General features: G+C 45.6%; 1 protein-coding gene across 25 annotated transcripts in view; it reads right to left on the bottom strand.

Moving 5' to 3' along the window:
- Pard3 (par-3 family cell polarity regulator) overlaps positions 1-24162 on the bottom strand; it is a 512103-nt gene that overhangs the window by 271586 nt on the left and 216355 nt on the right. For all 25 annotated transcript variants that reach the window (XM_087900660.1, XM_087900650.1, XM_087900645.1 and 22 more), the window contains one exon: positions 15047-15225. In XM_087900660.1, coding sequence (XP_087756786.1) covers positions 15047-15225 — 179 coding nt within the window. The remainder of the gene's footprint in view (positions 1-15046; positions 15226-24162) is intronic.

Genomic DNA, 24162 nt, shown 5'->3' with positions numbered 1-24162 from the left:
GAAGTAAAGCGCACTTCCCGCCTCCTTTCCCACTGAGGAATTCGGTTGCTCTTCCCCATTCTAGCAGAGGACTGTGATCTGTGACTCTACCCTTAAATAAATAACCCTCTATTATTCTCAATTCTGAGCTAGTTGTGGGATTTCTTTTAAGTGTCCTTCTTCACACGGGGAAGACAGAGGACAACTTGGACAGATCAGTTCTCTGCCCCTGTGCTGTGAGTCCCGGAGAAGTCAAGTTCAGTGCACCAATCTCCGCTCACGGAGCCACCGCGGCAGCCACAGCTTATCATTTCTTCAAGAAATGACACTCGAAGAGCACAGAAAATGTTTTCCGGACACTTACCTAGGCACTGGGGGACTGGCTTACCCATCACAAGGAAGTTCAGTGGCCATTTGTAAATGAGGGTGGAGGGCTTAGTAGTTGTTATCAGTATGGACCAGTTATGTGCTTACTAAGACTGAGAAATAAGAAAAATAATGAATCTCATGCCAAATACAGTGTAAGTCGAACACACTGTTTGCAAAAATGCCTGGGACAAGGATCTGAGGATATCTGCATACATCTAAGGCACCCTGGGGATGGGAAGCAAACACAACTTTGGCTTAGTTTCCACATATACCCTGAGAGTTGGAATCACCTTGTCACAGAGACCCAAATACAGGAGATCTGTGGGAGAGCGGGTGGTGGGAGAGCGGGGGCCTGCCTGCAGCCTCCAACCCTTGAGTCAGCTCCACAGATGCAGTGGCCACTGTTCATCAACATCAAGACCTTCTAGCATGCACCAAATACCAGCAGCTCTCCAGGACCCCTGCAGATCTCTGGGTTAGAACTCACAGGCGGAGGCATCTGGTCTTGTGGAGCAGACAGTTACAGGGTTCTCGGACTCTCTGGCGGGCAGACAGCCACTGTGGCATACCCATCCTGAATCATGTATGCCAGTCTAACAAATGCCTTCTGCAGTATGTATCCATTCTCTCATTTCTGTCCCTCTCTGGAACCCCAGCTGATACGCACATGGCACAAGGGTAATTTTATGCTACACTGTTGCAATTTGTTACATGTTGTGCAGAACTTACCACATTAGTGCTCAAGGGCTTGAACTTGGGCAACTCCAGGGCAAGATGAGTGCTCTGTGTTGGTGTGGCTTACCCCACATGCGTGGCTATGCTAAAAGGCAGATCTCCCACCTACGGCCTAGTTTTCTTCAGTACCCACAACTAGCTGAAATCCCAACACTTCAGATGAAAAATTACAGAAATGAACCACTGTTTTAAATTGCATAACGAGAGTCCTAGCTGTCTCGGTCTAGCCCAGCCGGGAGACGAGCCATGCCCAGCCGGGAGACGAGCCATGCCCAGTCTGGTCTCCACACTACCAGCCCACCAGACACTGGGGAGCAGACAGTTCTCAGACAGAGGACAGAGCAGCATGGAGCTTGGGAACAGGTGCTCCTGTCCTGTCTTCACAGTGCCTGGGAGTGCACGCATGGTGAAGCAGCCCAGAAGAGACTGTGACAGAGTATTTCCTTTTACTGAGAAGGTAAAGGTCCTCAACGTGATAATCAGAGAAAAGGTCACATGCCAGGGTTGCCAGGAACAATGGAAAGGATCTTCAATCCATGCTAATGTAAAGGGGATTGACCCAGGCTCCTGTGCAGTGGGACTTCCAGTTACAACCGCTGCATGGAAACATCTCCAGTTGTTTGTTTAGCTAGGCGAGAATGACAAGAATACACAGAAACCCTGCTGGCCCTGAACTCTAGAAGGTCCACGAAAAACTTGCAGTAATGGCCACAACACGTTTCCAGACACAGCCAGTCCTCTGGGTTGGAAGACTTGATAAAAGCAGAAAGAACCCTTCTGGCTTTATCTGTCATCCTACAACTGACCACAAGTTGGTGACAATATTCCTCTCAAACAAGAAAACCATCCTACAGGTCAGCATGGGCTGGAAACACGGAAGGTTCCTGTATAAAAAGGGACAGGCAAAAATCCTAGAGATCCAGGTCTGAAGAAGAGAAGGGCAGGATCTCTGAGTCTCTCTAGAGCCAGTGACCTGGCTCAGAGGATAGAGCAGAACACCAAATGACAACACCCAAACTCATTCAGGCTCCTACGTTTAGAGCGACTTCCGCAAGTGTCCCCATTTACCTAAACAGCTCAGAATATCACAAAATCTCTTTTTATGCACTCTTTTCTTTTTCAGAGCCAGGGCTGAGCCGTGGGATGGGCACACACTGAGAAGCGTCCCACCTCTCAGCTCCACCCCCAAGTCCCCAAGGCAGAATTCTGAAGTCAGAAGGAACACTAGAGGATTCCAACTTGACTCCTTTCTGTCTGAAGAAACAGACCCGACAAGGAGAGGGCATGCTCTGCAAGATGTGGATGGCAGGTGGCTCCTGTGGGGACCCAGCACTGCACCCCACTCCTCCATGGTTCTGAAGGAGGAAAAGTCACAGCTCCCTCCTCACCTACATACAGTTAGTTTGCATGGGAGCCGGAGGAGTTTCTGCAATCCGCTGATTCTTATATCCTTATATAAGAGGTGCAGGCTCCACTGGTGGACTCTACATACAGCAACAATGGCGGGACACCACCTAGTCTTCAGAGCAACCGCAAAAAATCATCTGACGAAAACCGAGTCTCATTATAAGAACCCCTTTCCATACATAAGAGTCTTCTTTCTCTTGGAAAACATGCTGGGGGTGGGCAGGGGGCTGAGAAAAGAATTTACTTTTTTTCTGAGTTATGAAAGAAAGTACTTTTTTCTGACGTCTGAGATATTACAGATCAGAGCTGATGGGGAACAGCCAGAAAGAACAAATGCTTCCATGGTCTGATACGCAAGCCAGGTAAGAAGGGTCCATCACGGAAGGAAGTCTGGGCAGAAACCTGGAGGCAGAAACTGAAGCAGAGATCACTGAGGGGTGGATGTCTGTTCCTCATAGCTTGTTCAGCCTTTCTTAAGCTCCTCCCTGGGGTGGCATTGCCCACAGCAGAATAGCCACATCAACCGTTAATCAAGAAAATGCCCTACAAACTTCCCCACAGGCTAATTATTGGAGGCAGTTTCTCAATTAAGATTCCTCCTTCTCAGGTAACTGTGCCTTGCGTCAAGTTGGCAAGAAATGAGCCAGTTCAACTCTTCCGCTAAGTCTAAGTACATATACGGAGAAAACTGCACATAAGAACTTGACATCAGATTGAATGTGGAATGCTCGGAGAAGAGACCGGATGTGTGCATGTGCACGAGTGGGGATGGGGTGTCCCACTAGAGGGAGAGCCTGGATCCTGTCATATGCAAGGCAAATGTTCATTCATTGTGCCATACCCCCAATCTCTGGCCCATCTTGTTGAGCTACAAGAACACAAAGCGCTTTATTTGATGACTGCCATTTAATGCTGAAAAACAAATTGAAGTGGAAAGCAACTCAGAAACATGTTCAGCACTATGTGCTTCTGAATCTGAGGTTAAGAAATGTCTATCCACATTTCAGTTCCTTTCATAAACACAACGCTAAGTGTTTTGTCTTCAACATAATAGAAATAAAGTTGTATGTGGCCTCAGAAGCTTTCAATACAAAGCCAAGGGAAGGAAGCTGTGTACTGGGAAGTAGACAGAGGAAGTGAATAGCAGGTGCCAGGCCCACGGTGCCTCGTTCTCACCACCATCCAAATACACACAGGTGAGTTTTGGGGTGCATTTACCTACACATTTTTTATCTGGCGTGGATTTAAAGTAGTCACTCATACACCGTCAATCTACCAAAGAAACGTGCGAACACTTCATTCCCAAAAAGTGTTAAGCTTGGAAAGTCTAGATGGATTGACAGAACAGTTGGGGAATTTTAAAGTGAGTTCCTTGGCTATAATCCCCTCAGCTTTCCTCTTCCTTTTCCAGATGTGTCCTCAGGTAAGCCACGTCCGTGGGCACGTTTCTGAAAATGCTTACACAAGTCATAATCTTACCCTGCATGCTGCAGCCCAGAAACTAACAGGGCTGCTTCTGGGGATACATGTTTGAGAATTACAACTCTCCACAGGGAACAGGGAGTAATGGAGGCAGGACCTCTAAAGGATAAAGACCCTCTGCCCACCACTCTGGCAGACAAAGTGAGTTCTCTGAGAAGGGTAGTGAGAGGCAAGGAAATCACTCGCTCCCCAAGTTACGATTAAAAAGTATAACTCTAAAGTAAGGAAAAGGTGCAGAAACTCTTGGGTTTCTGCCGAAATCTTGCTACCACCAAAAATTTGACCTTGATTAAATTTGGAACAAACCAAGGATGGCATCTGGACAGCTCAGAAAAAGCAGGAAAAGACATGGGGGTTTGCAGCCATGACCATTCACCCCATCTGAAACCAGCAAGCATTTCTCAAATGTAGGCTTACAACAGAATGGTTCTAACAATGCATCAGCAATCAATAAAGTCAGATGAAGGATTTTCAAGGCATCTCATTTCTAGAGAGAAATAGATAATGAGGTACAGCCTGGGTGTCAGCAGACTCAAGAGACACCAGGCACACTCGGGTGCTACACATTCTAGTCTCCTGGCTGCTAACCTCACCTCTGAGTCTATATGTGGGTCATGCTCACAGTGCTAAGATCTGGAACAATCTTTTTTTTTTTGGGGGGGGGGATGTTTAGATTTACATGAAAAGTTTAAAAGACAGCACACAGAGTCCCAGTATGTTCTATGTGCAGCTTCCTCTGAGGTCATCCTTCTTGGAAGCCGCCATGTTTCTGAAACTCCCAGGCAGAACTAGCAAAGGACTGGTTACCTAGAGACCTTGCTCTCCCCCATCTGTCTCCTTCTGTCATGGTCTGGTTAATGCAAGACAGTGTCTCTAGGAATCCTGGTCAGGTACATTTACCCCTCACTTTTGGTTTGCTGGTGGTTTCTCCTGGAAGCTCTGGGGGAAAGCAGCAGAGGTGAGGTCCCTGCCCTGTTCATATCATAGGTTCACAACACAGTGAGTGTCCTGGCTGATGCACACCTGGGATTTTGGTTTTGGTGAGTGGAGCACATTTTTCTATGAGTCAGCCACTAGCTGTCTCTTCCCAACTCTGCTCTTCGGTGATGAACTGTCAAGAGCAGCCATCCTGAAGCAGAAGGTAGTGAGCTCTATAAAGAAATGTGTCTCCAGTTTCATCTACTTTCTATATTCAATCACGAAGATAATAACTCTCTCATAGAGACCTAACTTCAGCACGAAGACATAATCAGTTTTGGTTCCTAAGCTATTTTGAGTAATGCACACAGATGAAAGACGCTAAGTATCATTTTCAGAAACATAACTAATAAGAACATTAAGAAATAGAGGAAAGAGACTAACAAGCAGCATAAAAATCAGCTGACCTAATAACTAGTTATTATAACACGTTATGATACTAATGAAGCCAGCATGTCTTTAAATTCCTCAGTTTCATTATGGATATGTGGGGACTGGGACGCATATGTAAGTGCAGAGCCCTCAGAGGAAGATGACATCGAATCCCTTGGAGCTGGAGTTGTGAACCATTCAAATGGGTGGCAGAAAGCAAACCGGGAACAGGAGCTCCTACCAGCTGCCCTGTCTCTCCAGCGCCATGTCAGAGTGCTGGGACCCAAGACTAGAAATATTAGGCTACGACTGACTTGCTGAGGTTTTCAAGACATGGTCCAGCTTTAGTGAATAAGTGCTCATTACTGCTACATTCAATAAAGCTGATAATAAAAATTAAGAAATATTCAACAGTTGGAAGTATTCAACTTCAAAGGTATTTGGCTATGTGTCAAACGTCAGAGTGTGTCAGAAGATGACCCACTGTTAACAAGCCAGATTTATTTATCTTTTACTACGCAGGGAATCAAACTCACGGCCTCAGAAATGCTAGACATACATCCTACCCCTGAGCTAAACTCACAATGCTGAGAAACACCGAGCCCAGGCTGGTTCTGAACTTGCTATGGAGGCAGAATGGCTTCGTAACTCCTGACTGTCCAGCCTCCATCTCCCAAGAACTAGAGATGTAATTACAGTTGTATGTGGTGCGGGAGGTGGAAGCCAGCACTCACCAAGCACTTATGCAAGCCTTCTGTCAACTGAGTTAGCTTAAACCTGAAACCAGAATTAAAAGTGGACCATCTTTTTTTTTAAAAAAAAAAAAAAATCTCCTTTAAAAAGTGAACAACCTGAACTCAATGTTACAGCTTCACCATGTTCAACCATTAGGTCAGTTATTGCAAGGCACCGAGCCTCTGTCTTCTCATCAATAAGGGGGGTGGGGGGGAATCAATAGTACCAACAACTCAGAGCCGATACATGAGCGTAGCCTGCACCACACAGAGCACCACACAGGACTTTACAGTAACACTAAACCTGAGTAAAGTCCCTCCAGGAGATGCATGTATCCTAAGGAGCTGGGATCTGAAGGTGGCACTGTGGAGTTCTACAGATATCTAAAAAGGCGGACCTTATGTGAAGCTCTGAGGTCACAAGCAACGTGACGGGCCTTCCAGTTTGTAAAGGAAGTGGTCCACAGGGGCACGGCCCATCCCGCATGCTCAAACCTGCTCCACCCAGACGTATGAAGGCAAAACAAACCTTTATTCTTTGGAAATAAACTGTTTCATCTTTTTTGTTACATAAAGTGAAGCTGCTTGGGACAAATGAGAACCATTTTTGTTCCTACATGGCTGCAGCACACGGCTCCGAAGGTACCTGGACACAATGCTACCAAGGATGCTCTCTCTGCCTTGGACCACACTGTGGGTGCTCCTGCCCCAAGCTGAAACTATCATTAGTGGGAGGGCTAAGAGAGGCTGGATCTAACTTTGTGACACCAAACAGTTAAATTTATACGCAAAATCCTCAAAAGCTTAACATGTTTGCCAATTTTAAAAGATGGAATAAGGCCAAAATATTTGTAAGTGGATGAAGAATTTGGGAATTCTGAAGTCAATATTGTCGACACAGGGCTACTTCTCTGTCCTCGCTGCTAAGAAAGCAGGCCTAACAGACTCACATCCCTCTGTGCTGTGTGTGCCTCTCTTAAAGTATTCGTGAAAGATCCCAACTTCAGTTTGGAGTTTTATTTATCGATGGTAAGAATATCATATCCAAGCTCAAAATTTTTTTCCAATAGCAACTTTGGACTCCATAGTTTTGAGCGCAAATTGTACTGTTTAGAGCACACAGAAGCCGATTGTATTTCAGATGTATCACAGAGACAGAAGAAGCGGAATGCTAACAGCCTGGACCAGGTGAGCTCGGCCCTTGCAGGCAGGCTATTGTTCTGATGATTATAACCACTGCGGACTAAAAGCTCCAAATGGCATCGAGTCCAATTTAAAGTCTTTCAATACATAAAACAGAGGGAATTCGCGGGCATAGAGTTCTTCAATGGGAAAAGTGTTACAAGCAGCAGGACCTCCATTTTAGCTGTCATCGGGTGACGTGGGGGTCATTTGAAGTCATCTTTGTTGTTCCTTTAGGATGGGGGGTGGGCTGGCTATAGTGACACCTGCACCTACATTTAGCTCACAAATAACTAAGAACAGTTTCTAATTGACAAGGGTACGAGTGTGCTACATTTCATAGATGTGTGCACACGCACATGTGTATTTGTGTTTGTGTGTAAGGATGGACTGGAAGTCAGAGGACAACCTTGTCTGTCACGCCTCGGGTACTATCCACGTTTAAGACAGGGCCTCTCATTGGCTGGGGGTTCAACCATTCTCAGCTACATCAGTTGGCGGAGAGCCAGGGACCCACCGCTCCCACCTCCAGCGGTGGAGGTACACACCACACTACCATTGGGTCTGGTTATTACCACGGACGTTCTGGGGACGGCACTTGGGTCGGCGTGGTCACACAGCAGTCACTTTGCTGGCTGATCTATCTCCTCAGCCTCCACTTTTGAAAACATCAAATTGTGGGCTGAAGAGATGGCTCAGCTGGTAAAGGCGAGGCTCATAAAACATAAAATATATCCAATTGCATTCACAATTTGACCCCAGAGTTTGAAAGAATATGTTAGAAAGAATAGAAACCAGAGCGCCAAATGGGTTTTGAAATGGGTGAGGATGTAGAGGGGAAAGATAAATATGGACATCATAAACAAATGGAAGAATAAGGGCAGAAGGGCTGGGGAGATGGTCTGCTAGTTAGGATCACGTGTTCCTCTTTCAGAGAACCTGACTGGTGTTCCCAGAACCCAGGTCTAGGAGCTAACAAGCCAAAATAGCTCCTGGTAGTCCAAATGCCCTCTCTGGCTTCTGTGAAACCCTAAACACACATCAAATATACACAGAGGGAAAAAATAAACATAAATAAAAATAAAAAAATCTTTAACGGGAAAAAAAAGGAAGTAAGCAAATAACCCTATAGAACAGGGTACAAGAGGTTTTGATACTAATGATAAATCTACATATTGAGTGAAAGCATCTCCCATGCTCGAAATCCCAGCAGGCAAATTTTGATGGTGTCGGGTCTGAATGAGCTATGATGCTCTTGTTCTCCTCTTTGACGCTGGGAGTGGGAACCTCCTGCACTGAAGGGCTCTGCAGACTACAAATGAGGGAGGATCAAAGGCCAGCACCCAGGCCCTACTTTCAGCACAGCAGAAATGTTATTTCCAGTTCTGGCTCTGTCAGAACAGGAACAGTCAGTGTTTCGAGCCACAGTTATCAATAAGGCAGTTTCAAAGCACTTAGAATAAGTTCATTTTAATTGACTTCAATTTTAAAGTGATGAAGTGTGCAATCTAAGAAAAGAAGTTAAATGTCACAAAAGCAAATAGATGTTCCAGATTCTGTTTGTTATGTCTTTATTATTATTTACTACTATTATTATTGTTATTATAGCTTGGAATAACCATGACACACTGTGTGCTCTTTCCCTCTCCTCTCCTCCTATCTCTTTTGAGACAGGGTCACACAGTGCAACACAGGCTGGGCTGGAAGTCCGGCTGTCTCAGCCTCTCTCCGGCGCTGTGATTGCAGGGGGCTCCTGGCTCCTCCCTAGCAAGCACAGTATTCATTTTCTATATGCTGGGAACCACACAGAAAGGGTGTAGCACCAGAGTAGACAGAGAAGCTCTGAGGACTCTCTCCCTCCCTGCCCTTCTCTAGACTAGTGACCAGTGGAAGGGGAAGCATGGCCTACAACCATAACGGCCTGGGTTTATTCTAGGTACCACAGAAAAAGATTTAGGAGACAGGATGATGAATTCATCAACAAAGCAAGGACCTGAGCTTGAATGTTCTCTCCCCATTCCTCCTCCTCTCCATTCCCCCTTCTCTTCTTTTCCTCCCCTCTTCCCCTCCCCCATCTTTCTCTCTCTCTCCCCCGTGTAAGTCCACAAGTATTATTGGCACCCACTCCAAGAGAAACATGCAGTTATTCAACAGACAGCCCGTGAACTGGAAAAGTAAACCACTTCCATTTATGCTCGTTTCAGGCACACACACCTCCAGCGGGCCTGGGAATTCTCACGGCGCTCTACATAAGTGCTTCACGCTTTCTAACCCTGAATTTGGGTGGCGCTACAACGGCTTCAAAACTGCTCGTCTTATAAAGCAAGTCTAGCGCAGACATCTAATAAAAAAAGAGACGTCAACATAAGCTAACATTTAGGGATAGTCTCTGAAATACAGTCCTAAAATTTACTCCTTTTTGGTTTTGTTTTGTTTTGTTGTGTTTTTCAAGACAGGGTCTTTCTGTAGCTTTGGAGCCTGTCCTAGGACTGTCAAGGCTGGCCTTGAACTCACAGAGATCCACCTAACTCTGCCTCCCAAGTGCTGGGTTTAAAGGCATGCACCACCACCGCCCAGCCTAAATTTTACTTTTAGGAGAAATAATATAGGCAAAATTATAAACGATAACCACAGAAAGCCCACCAAATAACATTAATAGGCATAAACTCTAAAACGTCAAGTATAAAATAAAACTATTCTGCAAATCTTGGAGAGACAGCAAAACCAATACCACAGAAATTAGGAAGTTTGCTGGAAATCAAACCAGCCTGCTGAGACTCCTCACCAGGATGTGGACAGCCACTGTCTACAGGAATGCACACATAATCTCTGCCCTGGCTTCACACTCCCTCCTGGTTTCCAAGAACGCATCTGCCTCTTTATGCCTCTCATTACCTGGTGAATAAAAAGCACAGGAGTATCACCACAGAAGGTAAAAATGCTCACGGTGCCTTAAAATCTGCTAAAGGAAATCACTAATTGGAATTAATGTCCAAACCTAGAGTAGTGCTCCCTGGTAACACACTAATGTATGAGGCCCTAGATTTCATCTTCAGCGTCCTGGAAAAAATATCTAGAAGATGGGGTGATGGTTCAGTCAGCTAAGCAAGGACCTGAGCTTGAATCCTCAGCCCAGTGCTGGGGAGGCAGGGGCTGGTAGACCCCTGGAGTTCCTGGCCAGCCAACCTAGCCAACGTATTGAAACTGCAGGTTCGGTGAGAGATCCTATCTCAAAAAAGTGGAGAGCAACTAAGGAAGACAGCTAGTGCCAGCTTCTAGCCTTTTTACTCAGAAAAGTACACACACACACACACACACACACGCGCGCGCGCGCCATTCTCAAAGAAGGGGAAGACATGGCGGAGGTCTCAGTTAGAAAGTCCCCTTTCCATTGACTACATGTGTCAGGGAGTCTCAAGAACACACTAAGCAGGGCCGGCAAACAGAGAAATATGAAAGCCATAGGGTAAGAAACATCTCAAAGCCTCTCAATAATTTAAAAGCCATTGACAGCATGATGAGGTGTTTTTATTATGGCTTCCTCCTCCTCCGCTAATTGGATAAGGATCTTTCTTGGAAATTTGCCAACGTGTAGTTTCATGCTAAAGCTACCACTGTTTAATGTCTAAGGGAGGAGGTAAATGACTCACCAAAGCGTCACCTGTCAATGTGGAGGCAAAGACGGCTGCTGGTGGCACCACACTGTGGCGGGGCAGGCTGACCCACTGAACTCCCAGACAGCAGGCTCTGCTAAGTGCCCCCTGCTGTTCCTGATGGGACCGGGTCACAGGCTCCGCACACAGCTGCACTGACAGGATAAGGACCAGGGGAGGTGGGGAAATGACTTTCATACCCGCACAGGTGAAGGTCACCCTGCCCGAGGTCTACTGTGTGTGAAATCTCAAGTGAAAAACAGTGCCTAACAAGTCACACCATCTCTACTACAGTGGAGAGGTAGCCAGCAAGGAAATGCTGCACACGGGACTGAGGGATACCTGAGAGAACTCTAAAAACAGACAAGACCACTTCCTCCCCTCCACCTCGCATACCAAATAAAGTATAAAAATTATAAAGAATCCCAGAATCCCACAGGAACCTGCTCTCAGAGGTCTAGCAACCCGTGCCGGCTGACACTAAACCCCACAATGGAAGGACATACTGCCATCCTACTTGAGGATCCAGCGGCCTTTGCCTCTGCAGCCCCAGGGCCCACGACAAACTGATCATGATCTGCACATCTTACAGCCATGCACCACAGGTGGGCTCTCGAGGACTCAGAAGAAATATACTTAGTGCTCTTTCTTCCCATTCTCTTTCCCAATAGGAAAAAAAGGCAGAGAGGTCTTTTCATAGTTGAAAACACAAAAACATGAAATGGGACAGACAGACAGATATATAGATGATTGGTAGGTAGGTGGGAGAGAGATAGGTAGGTAGGTAGGTAGGTAGGTAGGTAGATAGATAGACAGACAGACAGACAGACAGACAGACAGACAGATAGATAGAGATGATAGATAGATAGATAGATAGATAGATAGATAGATAGATATAGATGATAGATAGATAGATAGATAGAGATGATAGATAGATAATAGATAGATAGATATAGATGATAGATAGATAGAGATGATAGATAGATAATAGATAGATAGATAGATAGATAGATAGAGATGATAGATAGATAATAGATAGATAGATAGATATAGATGATAGATAGATAGATAGATAGATAGATAGATAGATAGATAGATAGATAGATAGATAGATAGATAGATGATAGATATTTTACAGTGCTAACAACAGGTGATGTAAGATTTATGTATTCATTTTTATTTTATGTGCATTGGTGTGTTGCTCACATGCAAATCTGTGTACCACCTGTATGTCTGGAGCCCATGGAAGCATCAAACCCATGAAAACTATAGTTAACAGATAGTTAACAGACCCCAGTTGAGAGCTGCCACGTGAGTGCTGGAAATCACACCTAGGTCTTCTGCTCTATCCAATGAGCAACCTCCTCTGGCTCCCAGCATATATGTTAGACAAGATTAGTAAATTAGTAACTGAGAAATTAAGCAAAGGAAAGACCAAAACCACACTGCTACCCACTAGCTTTCTGTACCCTTTGTGAGGACATAGTGTCATCTAGGGGCTTGTAACAACCCAGGCCTTCCCTTTGAGAAAGTGTGGCATGGGGCAACATAGAATACTACCTGTGTAGTAGAGGAAAGTCTTACTGGCTATATCTTCACTTCTAAGAAAAAAAAAAAAAAATATATATATATATATATATATATATATATATATATATATATATTCAAAGTTGTGCACCAACATGGATATTTACAATGTGAGAAGAGACAAACTGGAAATGGCCAACAGAGACCATATCATGGTCATCAGAGCAGACTGTACATTGTCTAAGATGTTCTCTAACAAAATTCAAAGAGAAGATCTCTGTAGAAGAAAAATGTAGGAATGCTGAGTAGCAAGTATGTAAAGCTAAGACGGTGGGGTGTATGTGTGCAGGCGGGCATGAGCGTGTGTGTGTGTGTGTGTGTGTGTGTGTGTGTGTGTTTCACTAGTATCCCCATCCAAACACTAATCAAGTCCAAAATGCTTAGCTCGGGAGATCTGACGAAAGCCTGCAAGGTGGTGGAGCTATTCACCACTGACATCTCAATGTTGGGGGTGCTGGGCTTTAGAGACACGGGTGATCTTCCATTATTCCAGTCTTCTGGTTTCCCAGGTGTTCCGCAATGACAGATACATATTATTTACTACAAAGGCAGAAGTGCATGTGGTTAATTACTCTGAGCGTCTCAATATGCCCCTCGCACGCCTTCCTCTGCAGCAGAAGTGGGAAGGATGATGATCACTCCCTAGAGCCTCGGCACATCAGAGTCTGCGCCGCATACAAATGAGCCTGCCTGCATGAATCCACTGGTGGGAAACTCCAGATCTCAATGGCAGTAATTAAAGGAAGGGAAGCTCCTTGGGCCATTGCCATTCAGCATTTGGAGGCTCGGCCTCCATTCTGCAGGCAAGGCAAGCACCTGGGAGGACAAACCGGTGTCTAGCATGCAGACCACTGGGATGCGCCTCCTTCGAGGCGGGTCAGATGCGCACCAGGCCGGGCACGTTGTGCGGACTTCTCCAATCATTTTCAAGACAGGGATTCTAAGTATTAAACCCTTTTGTGTTTGAAATATGATCAAAACAGATCTGTGTGCTGTAACTACACCTAAGTCCCATACCCAAGATGCTAAATGAGTCACAGACAGAGATCTGGCTGTACTCAGACCACGAGCCTGCCAGATGTGACTCAGTGAAAGCCCACTTGGAAAAAAATACATAGTTTTTAACTATAAACTTTACTTGTTTATAAGTTTGTAAATATTTATATAGATTAATTCTGGCAAAAACTAAAAGCCATGAGACCTATTCAAAAAGTGAATTTTGCTTCTTCAGACAGCTTACTTCAAGTCCTTGCAGGGCTCAAACTGGCTTCGGGGAGAAAAAGCAATCGAATGTGGCTCCTTGCAGAATCTTTGAGAGTAAGGCTAACAGCTAAATCAATAGGCTACAACAACCCGAAACCACATTGCCTTCCACGTTTGCCCTTTAAGGCTCTTTCCGGTTCTATCATTATATTATCACTGGGCTGGGGACGGACTCTGCTTCGGAGCGATAGCTCTGGCCTGATTCTTCTCGTTTTAGGTGTATGTGCCCCATGGTTTTTATTTCACTAGAACTAATACTAACGAAGGCAAGAGTGTTGGCATGTAAAACAAAATAAAAAAAAGCTCCAATGCAAAGGATGAGTCAATCAATCCTCAAGCTGTGCCCGTTTTGATACGAATGTGACTGGCACTGTGTGGTAACACCTCCACATTTCCCACCACAGGCTGTGGGAAATCACTGGCTCCAGTAAGACATAGTCACCAAGTCTTATTCTTCAGATACGACCATGAAAAAGGAAAACATGGCCTAAAAGTCCATTAGGTAAGAGATTAGAGACATGGCAGAACAGGATGGTGGGGTTCTCTAGGCACAGGTGCTGAAGGTCACAGCGATGAACGTTCATGTACTAACGTGTAAGTACTGGGCTAAGTAACGTGGGTCAAAAATGCAAGTTGCACTAAGAACAGACAGCACACTTCCCTTCCCCAGGGAGACAGGGTAAAAACGATGAAAGAAACAATAAAAATACCATGAGCTGTGCTTTTGTACTTCTAGCTCTATAATGTTCTGAGTTCTTTGATACACTTCCTACGCCAATACAGGTTATGTGCTCACTCATGGATAAAACATTTCCAGAAGGTCATCTAGAAAGCACAAAGAAGAAACTCCCTATAAAGAGAGAAGACAGAAACCAGAAACAAAAAGAGAAAGGGACTTTATAGGGCAACACTTCCTGTTCACGTTTTTCTTCTGAGACTGGTTTATCATTCAGTGTTACAGAACTCCCCTGACAGGTTTAAGGCCTTGATTTCCATCCCTGGGACTGAGGTGAAAAAAAAAGGGGGGAAAAGGGCATAGGCAAGAGAAAGGGGAAGGAAAAGGGGGTGCTGCCTTTTGAATCACAGATATATTATCAGCTCAAAATATGGACCTCCATACTCCATCTATAGCACTGGGTTTCATCGGAAAATTCCAACTGCCCATTGGTCTCCGCACATATTACTGAGAAAAATCCCTAATCCTCACACGGGCCACAGGATATGCCCAAGGAACGCCTGAGCTCACCTGACTGACACCAAAGGACAGAAGCTGCAAAGGCTGCAGAGACAAGTGGGGGTGGTTACCTTCCTGTCACACGTTTTGGGACTTCCAGTGGTGTTCTGCTTGAGAAAGCCAGCTGTCGTGGACCATCGGGTGGGGTTTTTCCTGGACGGCTCCTCAGAGGAAAAGTTATTGTCACTGACGGAAGTGGAGAGGCCACTTAAAGCTGGGTCGCTGCTCCGGCGGACATGAAGCGGCATATCTACACACACAAGAAGAGGATTGGGCTTAGCAGAAATGAACACCACACTAGGAAAGACGCACTTCATCCAAAGACTAGCGACCAAAGATTAACGTCTTGTTTTTTATTTTGTAATCTAAGGTTTAATCACATACATTTACTATGTGTCTGTGTACATAGGTGGGTGTGTACGTACCGTGGCAAGTTGGAACAACTTGCACAAGGTGAGCCTCTTTCTGCTACTCTGTGGGGTCCTAAGAGGGAATTTAGATCTCTGGGCTTGGAGGCAAGCTGAGCCATCTTGCTAGCCCAACTAGCACTTTTACGCAGACACAACGGGTCCGCGAGCTAACACACCCTGATATCAGACCTTCAAACCCTATCAGACCTTCAAATGCCCTGCTAGTGAAGGAGACGGAGGAGAGGTCTAGCTCTGGACAAAGCTGCCTGGGCTGGCATTTGGGCTTCACCACTCGTAGCTAACATGGCTTAAGCAAGAAGCCTAATTATCTGTCCTCCACCTCTAGCCACCTACTACAGGAATGATGATGAAGTAATATCCTGCTTCATAAGGGTGCAATGGGGTCTAAATAAAAGTATCAGGCACATAAAAAAAAATACCAAACTGAGAATAACAACCCACACTGTTCTTATTTACCATCATGTCCAGATAAATGATTCTAAATCACTTCAGACATTTAACAAAACAAGAAAACAAAATTATCTCATCTAACTTTTAATCGGCTCTATAGAATTAGAAATGTACAACTTAAACAAAGCTTGGATAGTAAAGAGTTATGCTGAGCCAGGCAGTAGTGGCACACACCTTTAATCCCAGCATTCAGAAGGCAGAGGCAGGAGGAACTCTGTGCATTCCAGACCAGTCTGGTCTACAGAGTCAGTTCCAGGACAGACTCCACAGATACACAGAGAAACCATGTCTCAAAAACACAAACAAAAACAAAAGAATTACGCTGAATACAATGTTGCTATTCCTCAATAAAGTATCATAAGGAAATTCAAAGCACACGGTTGCTTCTTGTCCCTAAGATGATGGTGGTAGATAATTCTCATTGTCAACCTGAAAAGATGTAGATTCTTCTAGGAGGCATCTCTGGGCATGCCTGTGAGGACGTATGTTTCATCTCACAGCAGAAACTGCTCACCAGTGTCAACACTGTGAGGGACACATTCTACTCCTGTTCCCGCTACACTGCTACCCGGAACCACCATATCTGCCTGGACGTGAGCACCATGTTAGCCTCCTAATCTGAAACAAAGGGAAAGCACACCTTTGTGGAACAGCAGTATGATGAAAATCTCCCTTATATTCTAAGGGATTGGAACTTTAACTGGACCTCACAGTCAAAGTTAATAATACGTGGTGAGGTCACTTAAGACTTGAGACTGTTGCCCTACTGTGTACTCACCTTGTTTGCCTAACCTGATTGTAAAAGAACAACCCACCTTCCAGAACTTGGCTTTCCCATGGAATCAACCTTTATACCCTAAACTAATGCATAGCTGTAATCTTAAATTATACACTCTTCCATTCCCCAGACCCATGAGTAACGTGCACATGTATGCATGTTATGGTAATAGATGCTGGAAACAGCAAATATGCTGGAAGCAACATTATAAAATGAATATCCACCACAAACATTGAAGACAGCATGCAGATAGCATTTGTTTGGTTATCCGGGTCTGCTGGAGTCGGTGACTTAATCCCTTGTAAATCCCTACTAAAAATTCTGCAAAGTGTCCTTCATTCTGCGCCTCATGTGATGCTTTCTGTGCTGTTCAACAAAAGGAGCCAAGTCCTTTGTTAGGGAGGCGCAGACACAGGGACGGTGGCACAAGAGCGCATTCAGGCAGACACAGATCCGGGATCAGACCAGACAGACAGGGAATGATGGGAGACACAGGGAGAGAGAAGTGGAGAACTCGAACTCCCACGGGGAATGTGCTTTTTAATCTCTTTCCCTTGAAGCGACGCTGGCACATTAAGGTACTCGGAGGCGACTGAGGATGCGTCCAACACCGTGCACATCTGTTCGGGCTACACAGCTGCATCTGTAAATAAAGCTGTCTCTGGAAAGAGAGGGTCGGAGGTGGAAGCTTTCTGCTAAGCAGATGAAGAAGCACAGGGTGATGCTGGGACGCACAGATAGCAGCCCTCCCATTCGGCCGTTAGAGCCATGTTTGTATTTTAGGGAGACGGATACCAAGGAGTCACCATAAATTCAGTCTGGGCATCATTTTTGTGCTACCCTCTAATGAGCATCCCATGTGACACCAGCTGGCATCCTCATAGATGTGTGTGTGTGTGTGTGTGCACTGCCCCTTTCAACAAGGTGAATTTGAGTAACAATAACCAGGCCAGTCGGAAAATTATAGCACTAAATGAGGAAGTTAGCAGTAAATTCACTAGGGAGTCTCAGGAAACCATACAATAAGGAGAGAAGCTTAGGTTTCAAAGGCTCTGAGTGGCCACAAGAGCTGGGTGATCACAACACAGAAGCAGCCTTGGCTGACCTCAAACAGGAGTCTCCAATGTTATGGTGATTGAAGGTCACTGGATATGGGAGAAAAGCACCCTGTCCGGCTTACAGGTAGAAGCCGGCTAAACTGCTCTTGTAGAAATGCGCGCTGTGGACTAGTAGAGCAAGGGGGTTGGGTACAAAGAATCACATGATGGAGCACACTCCAGAACTGGGTAGGGCAGTGTGGTCACTACAGCCAAGAATGATTTGTTGTGCATTTCAAATTAGTGAAAGCAAAGGATCCCACACATTCCCAAGACAAATAAGTGAAGAATGTGTGAGAGGAGAGAGATGCTAGGTACACTGTGTGTGTGCACATACATCACTACACATCATACACGCGGAGCATGATTACACTGTACTCCATGAACATACACGGTAACTACATACATCACTACACATCGTACACGCGGGGCAGGATCGCACTGTACTCCGTGAACAGACACACTAACTACATACATCACTACACATCGTTACATGCAGGGCAGGATCACACTGTACTCCGTGAACAGACACACTAACTACATACATCACTACACATCGTTACACGTGGGGCAGGATCGCACTGTACTCCGTGAACAGACACACTAACTACATACATCATTACACATCGTTACACGCGGACAGGATCGCACTGTATGAACACAGAGATCCCAGTGTGGCCCTGCATTCAGACTCACAGAAATTCAGATCTGGCAGGAGCTGTTTCTCTCTCACTACAATGGTGCCCACTTGGAGGTGTACTGGTTTATTTTTTTCCTTGGTTCTATAACTACATGAGAGGCATTTTTATGCAGCTTACACAAACACAAAGGTTGAGGCATAGACTCTTAAAACCAATGACTTCCTTTAGATTCTGAATGATTTCCTTCTTTAATATGAGCCCTGAACCAGTCACAGTGGAGAAGCAAGTGAGTTACGTCACAGATAAGCTGGGCTCAAGAATACAGGAACAGCCAACTGTGGTCACAGATCAATGCCCTATACAAAGTTCAAGCTCCTGAGCAGGGATCACTGACCACACAAATGATTAAGTTATTATCCACTAATGCATCAGAAAAGGCATTCTATGTCTATCTACCTATGACTATAAATGTTGGCATCAATTATTAAACAAAAGAATGCTGTCCTCAAGGCAGAACCAGACACCCTGAATAGGACATACTGCACTGACAGCCTCTCTTCATGTCAGGGAGCAGACGACAGTACACTAACTACAAATGCAGATGGTAACAGCACACAGCTACACTGCAAAATTGGCAACAGAGAAGAAAAGGTCTGTTTGGTTAGTGGCGGGGGCATGCATGGATAACTGTGATAAAGAACAGTAAAGATGAACAGGCTGAGGCTGGTGTGGTTCCCGAACATGCACCTCAGGACCTGACCAAGTCTAAGAGGTGAGGGCCAGGTGTGGTGAACCCTAATCCATACGAGGCAGGCTCTGTGAGTTTGAGGCCAGCCTGGTCTGCACGGTGAGCCCCAAGCCCAAGCTGGGGCTTTACACTATAACAAAACCAACAACAGCAAAAAGTGGCTGCAGCTCATGGCTGAAGGTGGTTACCATTTAATAGGCGAGAATGAAAAGGTGCGGAATCTTTCCTGTTTGCATTATTAAGTAACGATAATAAATGCACTACAAGTTCCAGAACCAATATGAGTTTCTGACAATGACTTTGTAAAAAGCAAAGCAGAGAAGCAGAGAGGACAGCCACTGCCGCGTGTTTCACACAATAGAAGACACCTGGATCCCGCATCGGCTTCAGCAGGCACTCTGCTGCAAAATGGGAAAGTCCAGCAACCCACCATTACCAACGTGGAGCCGGCGCAAGCGAGATCACATTCTAATTGCCTTCTGAGATAATTGTGGAGAGTCCTCGCCCGTACTTGACAAATGGCAGCTTCTCAAAGGTCAGAGGCAACATGGGTGTGAACGCTTCCGTTACATTAAAATCTGCTTGTGTATCTCACACTTTTAATGGACTATATCTACTTATGAAAAATTCTGCAGCATTAGTCATCTGGAAAATATCAGTTATTGAGCTATGCCAATCTTCTCAATGTTGACACATTTTCTCTCCTATCAGAAAAATCACATATGTTAACGTCTCCGCTGATCTCCTTGGGAGCATGTGATGGGGTGGGAAGCTGTCAACAGGAGCAAGCTATGGGTTGGGAAGACATCAGTCTTCTCACGGTGGGTGTGAGCTTCCAAAACCTGCTCTTCACTGCGAGGTTGGATTTCATCTTTGGCAACAAATACTGTCAGTTGTTGCCCTTGCGTGATAGGCTCCTGTCATCCGCTTGCTATAAACCATCAGATACCGGAGAATGAATATCTACAGGCCTTCTGCCCTTTTTCAAACTAAAGAGAACGCTGCCGGGCTGGTGAGATGAAGAGGGGAGCAAAGGGTTCGATGTGCAGGCATGGACACCCTGATGCTGGGAGAGCAGAGAGAAAGGGATCCCTGTGGCTCCCTGACAGCCAGCCAGCCTAGCCAGAGGTGGTGCGCTCCAGGTCCAGCGAGAGAATCTGTCTAAACTAAGGTGGACAACACCCAGCATCAACCTCTGGCCTGCACACACACACGCACATGAGCACTGCGCGCGCGCGCACACACACACACACACACACACACACACACACAATGAATGAAATCTAAAGGGTTCCCAATTCAAGCCATTGCCTAGCAGTTTTTTGAGACAGCTGCAATGTTTTATGCCTGATTCCCACCCTGCCATTAAAAAACCTGTGTACTTGAAGACAGGTTGAAGTAATCGCTTTCCCTGGCTCATCAAGGACAACCAGTGTCAGTGACAAGCAGGGCATTTTCAACTGGGTGTATGGGGCAAACAAAGCATGCCCACGCCTGGCGGCCAGCATGTTACCTTCGGACTGCCCCTACCCACACAGGTGTGAAGCAAGTCAGCGATACAGTGAGGGTTCCTCATGTCCTTGGGGCTGGGGATGAAGGTCAGGGCCTCACGTGTGATGGCTGAGCCCCTACTTCCACTATTCCCCACCCAACCCAGTGGATTAATCTTAATAATAATGAAAGTATCTTATCCTCTGGATTCCCTGAAATGATCTCAGTGACTCAAAAGAACCTGTGAGCCAGAGCCACGGGCCTGGTCCTGAGACCCCGGAAATAGTTCCTCTTTCAGGGCTTTAGCTGCCAACAGGTACAAAAACAGAGCCCACAATGATGGCTGAAAAGGTCCCTTGAGGACCGAATATGTTCACTGCCCCACGCCAGGATCCTCCATCAAACCTCGTTCTAACAGAACGGATGACCATCAAGCATCAAGTCAGAGAAAGTAGGAAAGCCTCCCTCCCACCAGTGTTGCCATATGCCGGGCACTACAGCCTGCATGGAACAAAGGACATGCAGTGAGGACACCACAAAGGTACCCACACAGTGCAGGAGGGCATCTGAGTAAAGTAGACCATATTACATACATATTAAATATCTAGACTGTGGTGACTGTCGAGAGGCTTGCCTTCTCTCTCCCGACAGCAATGGGACTTAGCATCATACACAGAATACCATTTTGCCCTGGCCATCGAGAAATAAAATATGAATGTAATATCTTTCCTTAGTTCATTTCCTGTTGATGGGAAAAAAACACCAATACGAAAGCAATGTAGGAGAGGAACCCAGTTTCCAGTCCGTCACTGTGGGGACGTCAAGGTGGCAGCTGATCACACCATATCCAGTCTGGACAGGGAGCACTGGATCAGCATAAGATCACAGGCTCAGCTCAAGAGCTCCACTGTCAGAACCTGGACCCCTCCCTTGTCGATGCTTCTACCCACACTGAGGGCTGGATCCTCCTACTCCTACTCAACTATCTTAATCAAGACAAGGACCCACAGTCATTCCCATGGGCCAACGTGATCGACACAACCCCTCACTGACACTCTCCTGCAAGGTGATCCTAAAATCCAACCATGACAAGACTTCCGCAACTTACAGAGTGATCCCGCTCCAGCGGCCTATTGCAGCCTCGCTAATAATCTGGTGCACTTTATGTCCATTACAATAATTAGCAATAATGGGTGCTTCCTATCGGCTGAAATTCCTCAGCCCTAATTTTAGGAAAATAGAACTATTTAAAAATACGACAATAAAACTTTCCAACCAAGTGATCTTCTGATTTATTTAATATATAGATGTTCAAAGTCTGGCCTCCGGAACATTAAAAAGAAGATTCAAAGATAGGCATCTTTAATAATGAAGCTGCTGGCTGCAGCTCAGAGGGATGCGCGGTGGTGCTGAGCCCAGGACATCTGTGCAGGCCGTTTGATGTCATGGCTGCTTTGAAGAAGGGGCTAAAGCAGCAATAAACCATCATCACATGACTCTAGATCCTCTGTGGTGCACGTGCACTATAAATATTGATTTGTTTTCCTAGGTAGCGTGCTTCTTAAATAAGGCGAAGAAAGGGTGAGTCTATTGAGGAACTCGAGCAAATGCTGAAACAGGAGATGCAAGTGTTAAGCGAGACTCCCAGCTGCCTCTCTTAGTTTTTCAGCCGACTCATCTATTATTTAACCACTTGAGGCCATGAACAAACTTGTTCCAAAAAAGCCAAGCACGAGCTGGCACGATATTTAATCAAACCTAAAAATAGCTACAGTCACAGGGTTTCTTACAGAACTTACTATACAAACAGCGCAATTACTCCTAACACAAAGGGCAATCACTTCTCCCATCTCCAGGGCCAGTGCATGGCTCCTGCAGACAGTTCACGGTGGAAAAAGCCAAGCTATCAGCACGTGCAATGTTACAGAACCTACCCTCCAATGGCCATGCACCAGGCCAGGGCCTGGGAAAACTTCTCCATACAGAGGCTGTGAGAAGACTTCAGGCATCCTTCCCATCTATTTCCCATGCCACTTGTCACGCCCAATGCTCAGTCACCCAGACTGGCAGTTCCACCTTGGAGCTCTGCAGGAAGACAGTCCCAAAGCTCAGAAAGGAGCAAGCGAGGAAAGGTCCGGGGCTTTTTTTGGCTGAACTTATTACAGTACTCCAAGCCTGGTTCTAACCTTTGGAAAGCATGTGCGATGCCTTCGTGAACCGCCAATCAAATGCAGCAGCAGCTCAGAATTCTCGGCCTGGTCGGATCACAGCAACATTAGAACAAGGCCTGATCTTTGCCTTCTAGAATCTCTGAGCGGAAGTTCCCAGGAAAAACGCCCTTCCAATAGTCAACCTTCTACAAGAGCTGACCGATCAGAACATCGATATGGCAAGCAAGATGGTTGTAGGTCCGAGGCTGAACTACCCTGAGCTATCTTAGCCACCAAACAGATATTTACCGTCCACCTCTTGTGACCTAACGTCCTTGTGACTATTAGGTAAGTCATCTTGAATTGTATTAACAGAGCACTAGCTTCTACCAATCCAAAGGCTAAGAATACCCTCAAACAGTACCGGAGGCCCACTGCTGAGATTTCCCGCTTTGCTGTAACCTGCCCAACTGGACTTCCACCAATGTATTTGAAAAGTACCTTGATATAGAATTTTTCATCAAAAAAAATCATGAAAGTGACACCAGGTCGGAATGCAGAATTTGGAGCGACCTGAATATGTGGTCCTGGTCCACAGTCATATGCAGTGGCTCCCAAACAGACTGTCTCTTTATTCCTTTCTAGGTGAGGTATGTGGGGGGAGGGGTTGAGGGGGTGTTGCACAGACAGATCTGAACGCTTCTATGCCTCATGCCCACATGCAGCTGAAGGTACCAAATGCCACAAGTGTTCCTGGGCCCACCCGCTCTAGGAGGTTCCCACAGCTGAATGGAAGCTGTGCTCAGATGAACTTCGCCAGTTAGAGCTCGCCTTCATTATTAAATTCTTCCTCCAGCACGGAAAATGGTACTTGGAAATGTTTGCAAAAATGGCCTATAAATGAAACTGATGAATAAATGTGGCTTCCAGCTAGCTCTCCTTTTTTTTATAGCTACTGTCTCAATTACAGGAAGGTCAATCTCTTTATCAAAGAGAAACAGTGATCCATACTGGATAGCCCAAGGGGAAGAATTTCTTTTTTTTTTTTTTTTTTTTTGCTGTTGTTACTGTTGAGAAAAGAATGAATGGCTAGTTCAAACACTGCCAATAATAGATAGAAACCCAGCAATGTAGTCTTCCGTTTTATTGTTTTTACTACTGTCCCTCACACATAGCTGAGTGCCCTCCAGGAGTGCCTGAGACACACATGGCACACTGCAGGTCAGAACTGACACCCGTATGAACCATGCGCTCTCTCTGAATCAGACCCCTCTTCTCCCACCCCTTTACCAGTTCAGTAATCACGGAATCAGTTTTGAAAGCTATCAATTATATCTGACGAGGAATTTGTCTCTCAAAAAATTGCCATTGACTATTGATTGATGGAGATACTCCGTAAAG

This window comes from Myodes glareolus, chromosome 22 (assembly GCF_982192425.1).
Source record: "Myodes glareolus chromosome 22, mMyoGla1.1, whole genome shotgun sequence".
Lineage (NCBI taxonomy): Eukaryota > Metazoa > Chordata > Mammalia > Rodentia > Cricetidae > Myodes > Myodes glareolus.
This window is presented reverse-complemented; position numbering and strand designations above follow the sequence as displayed.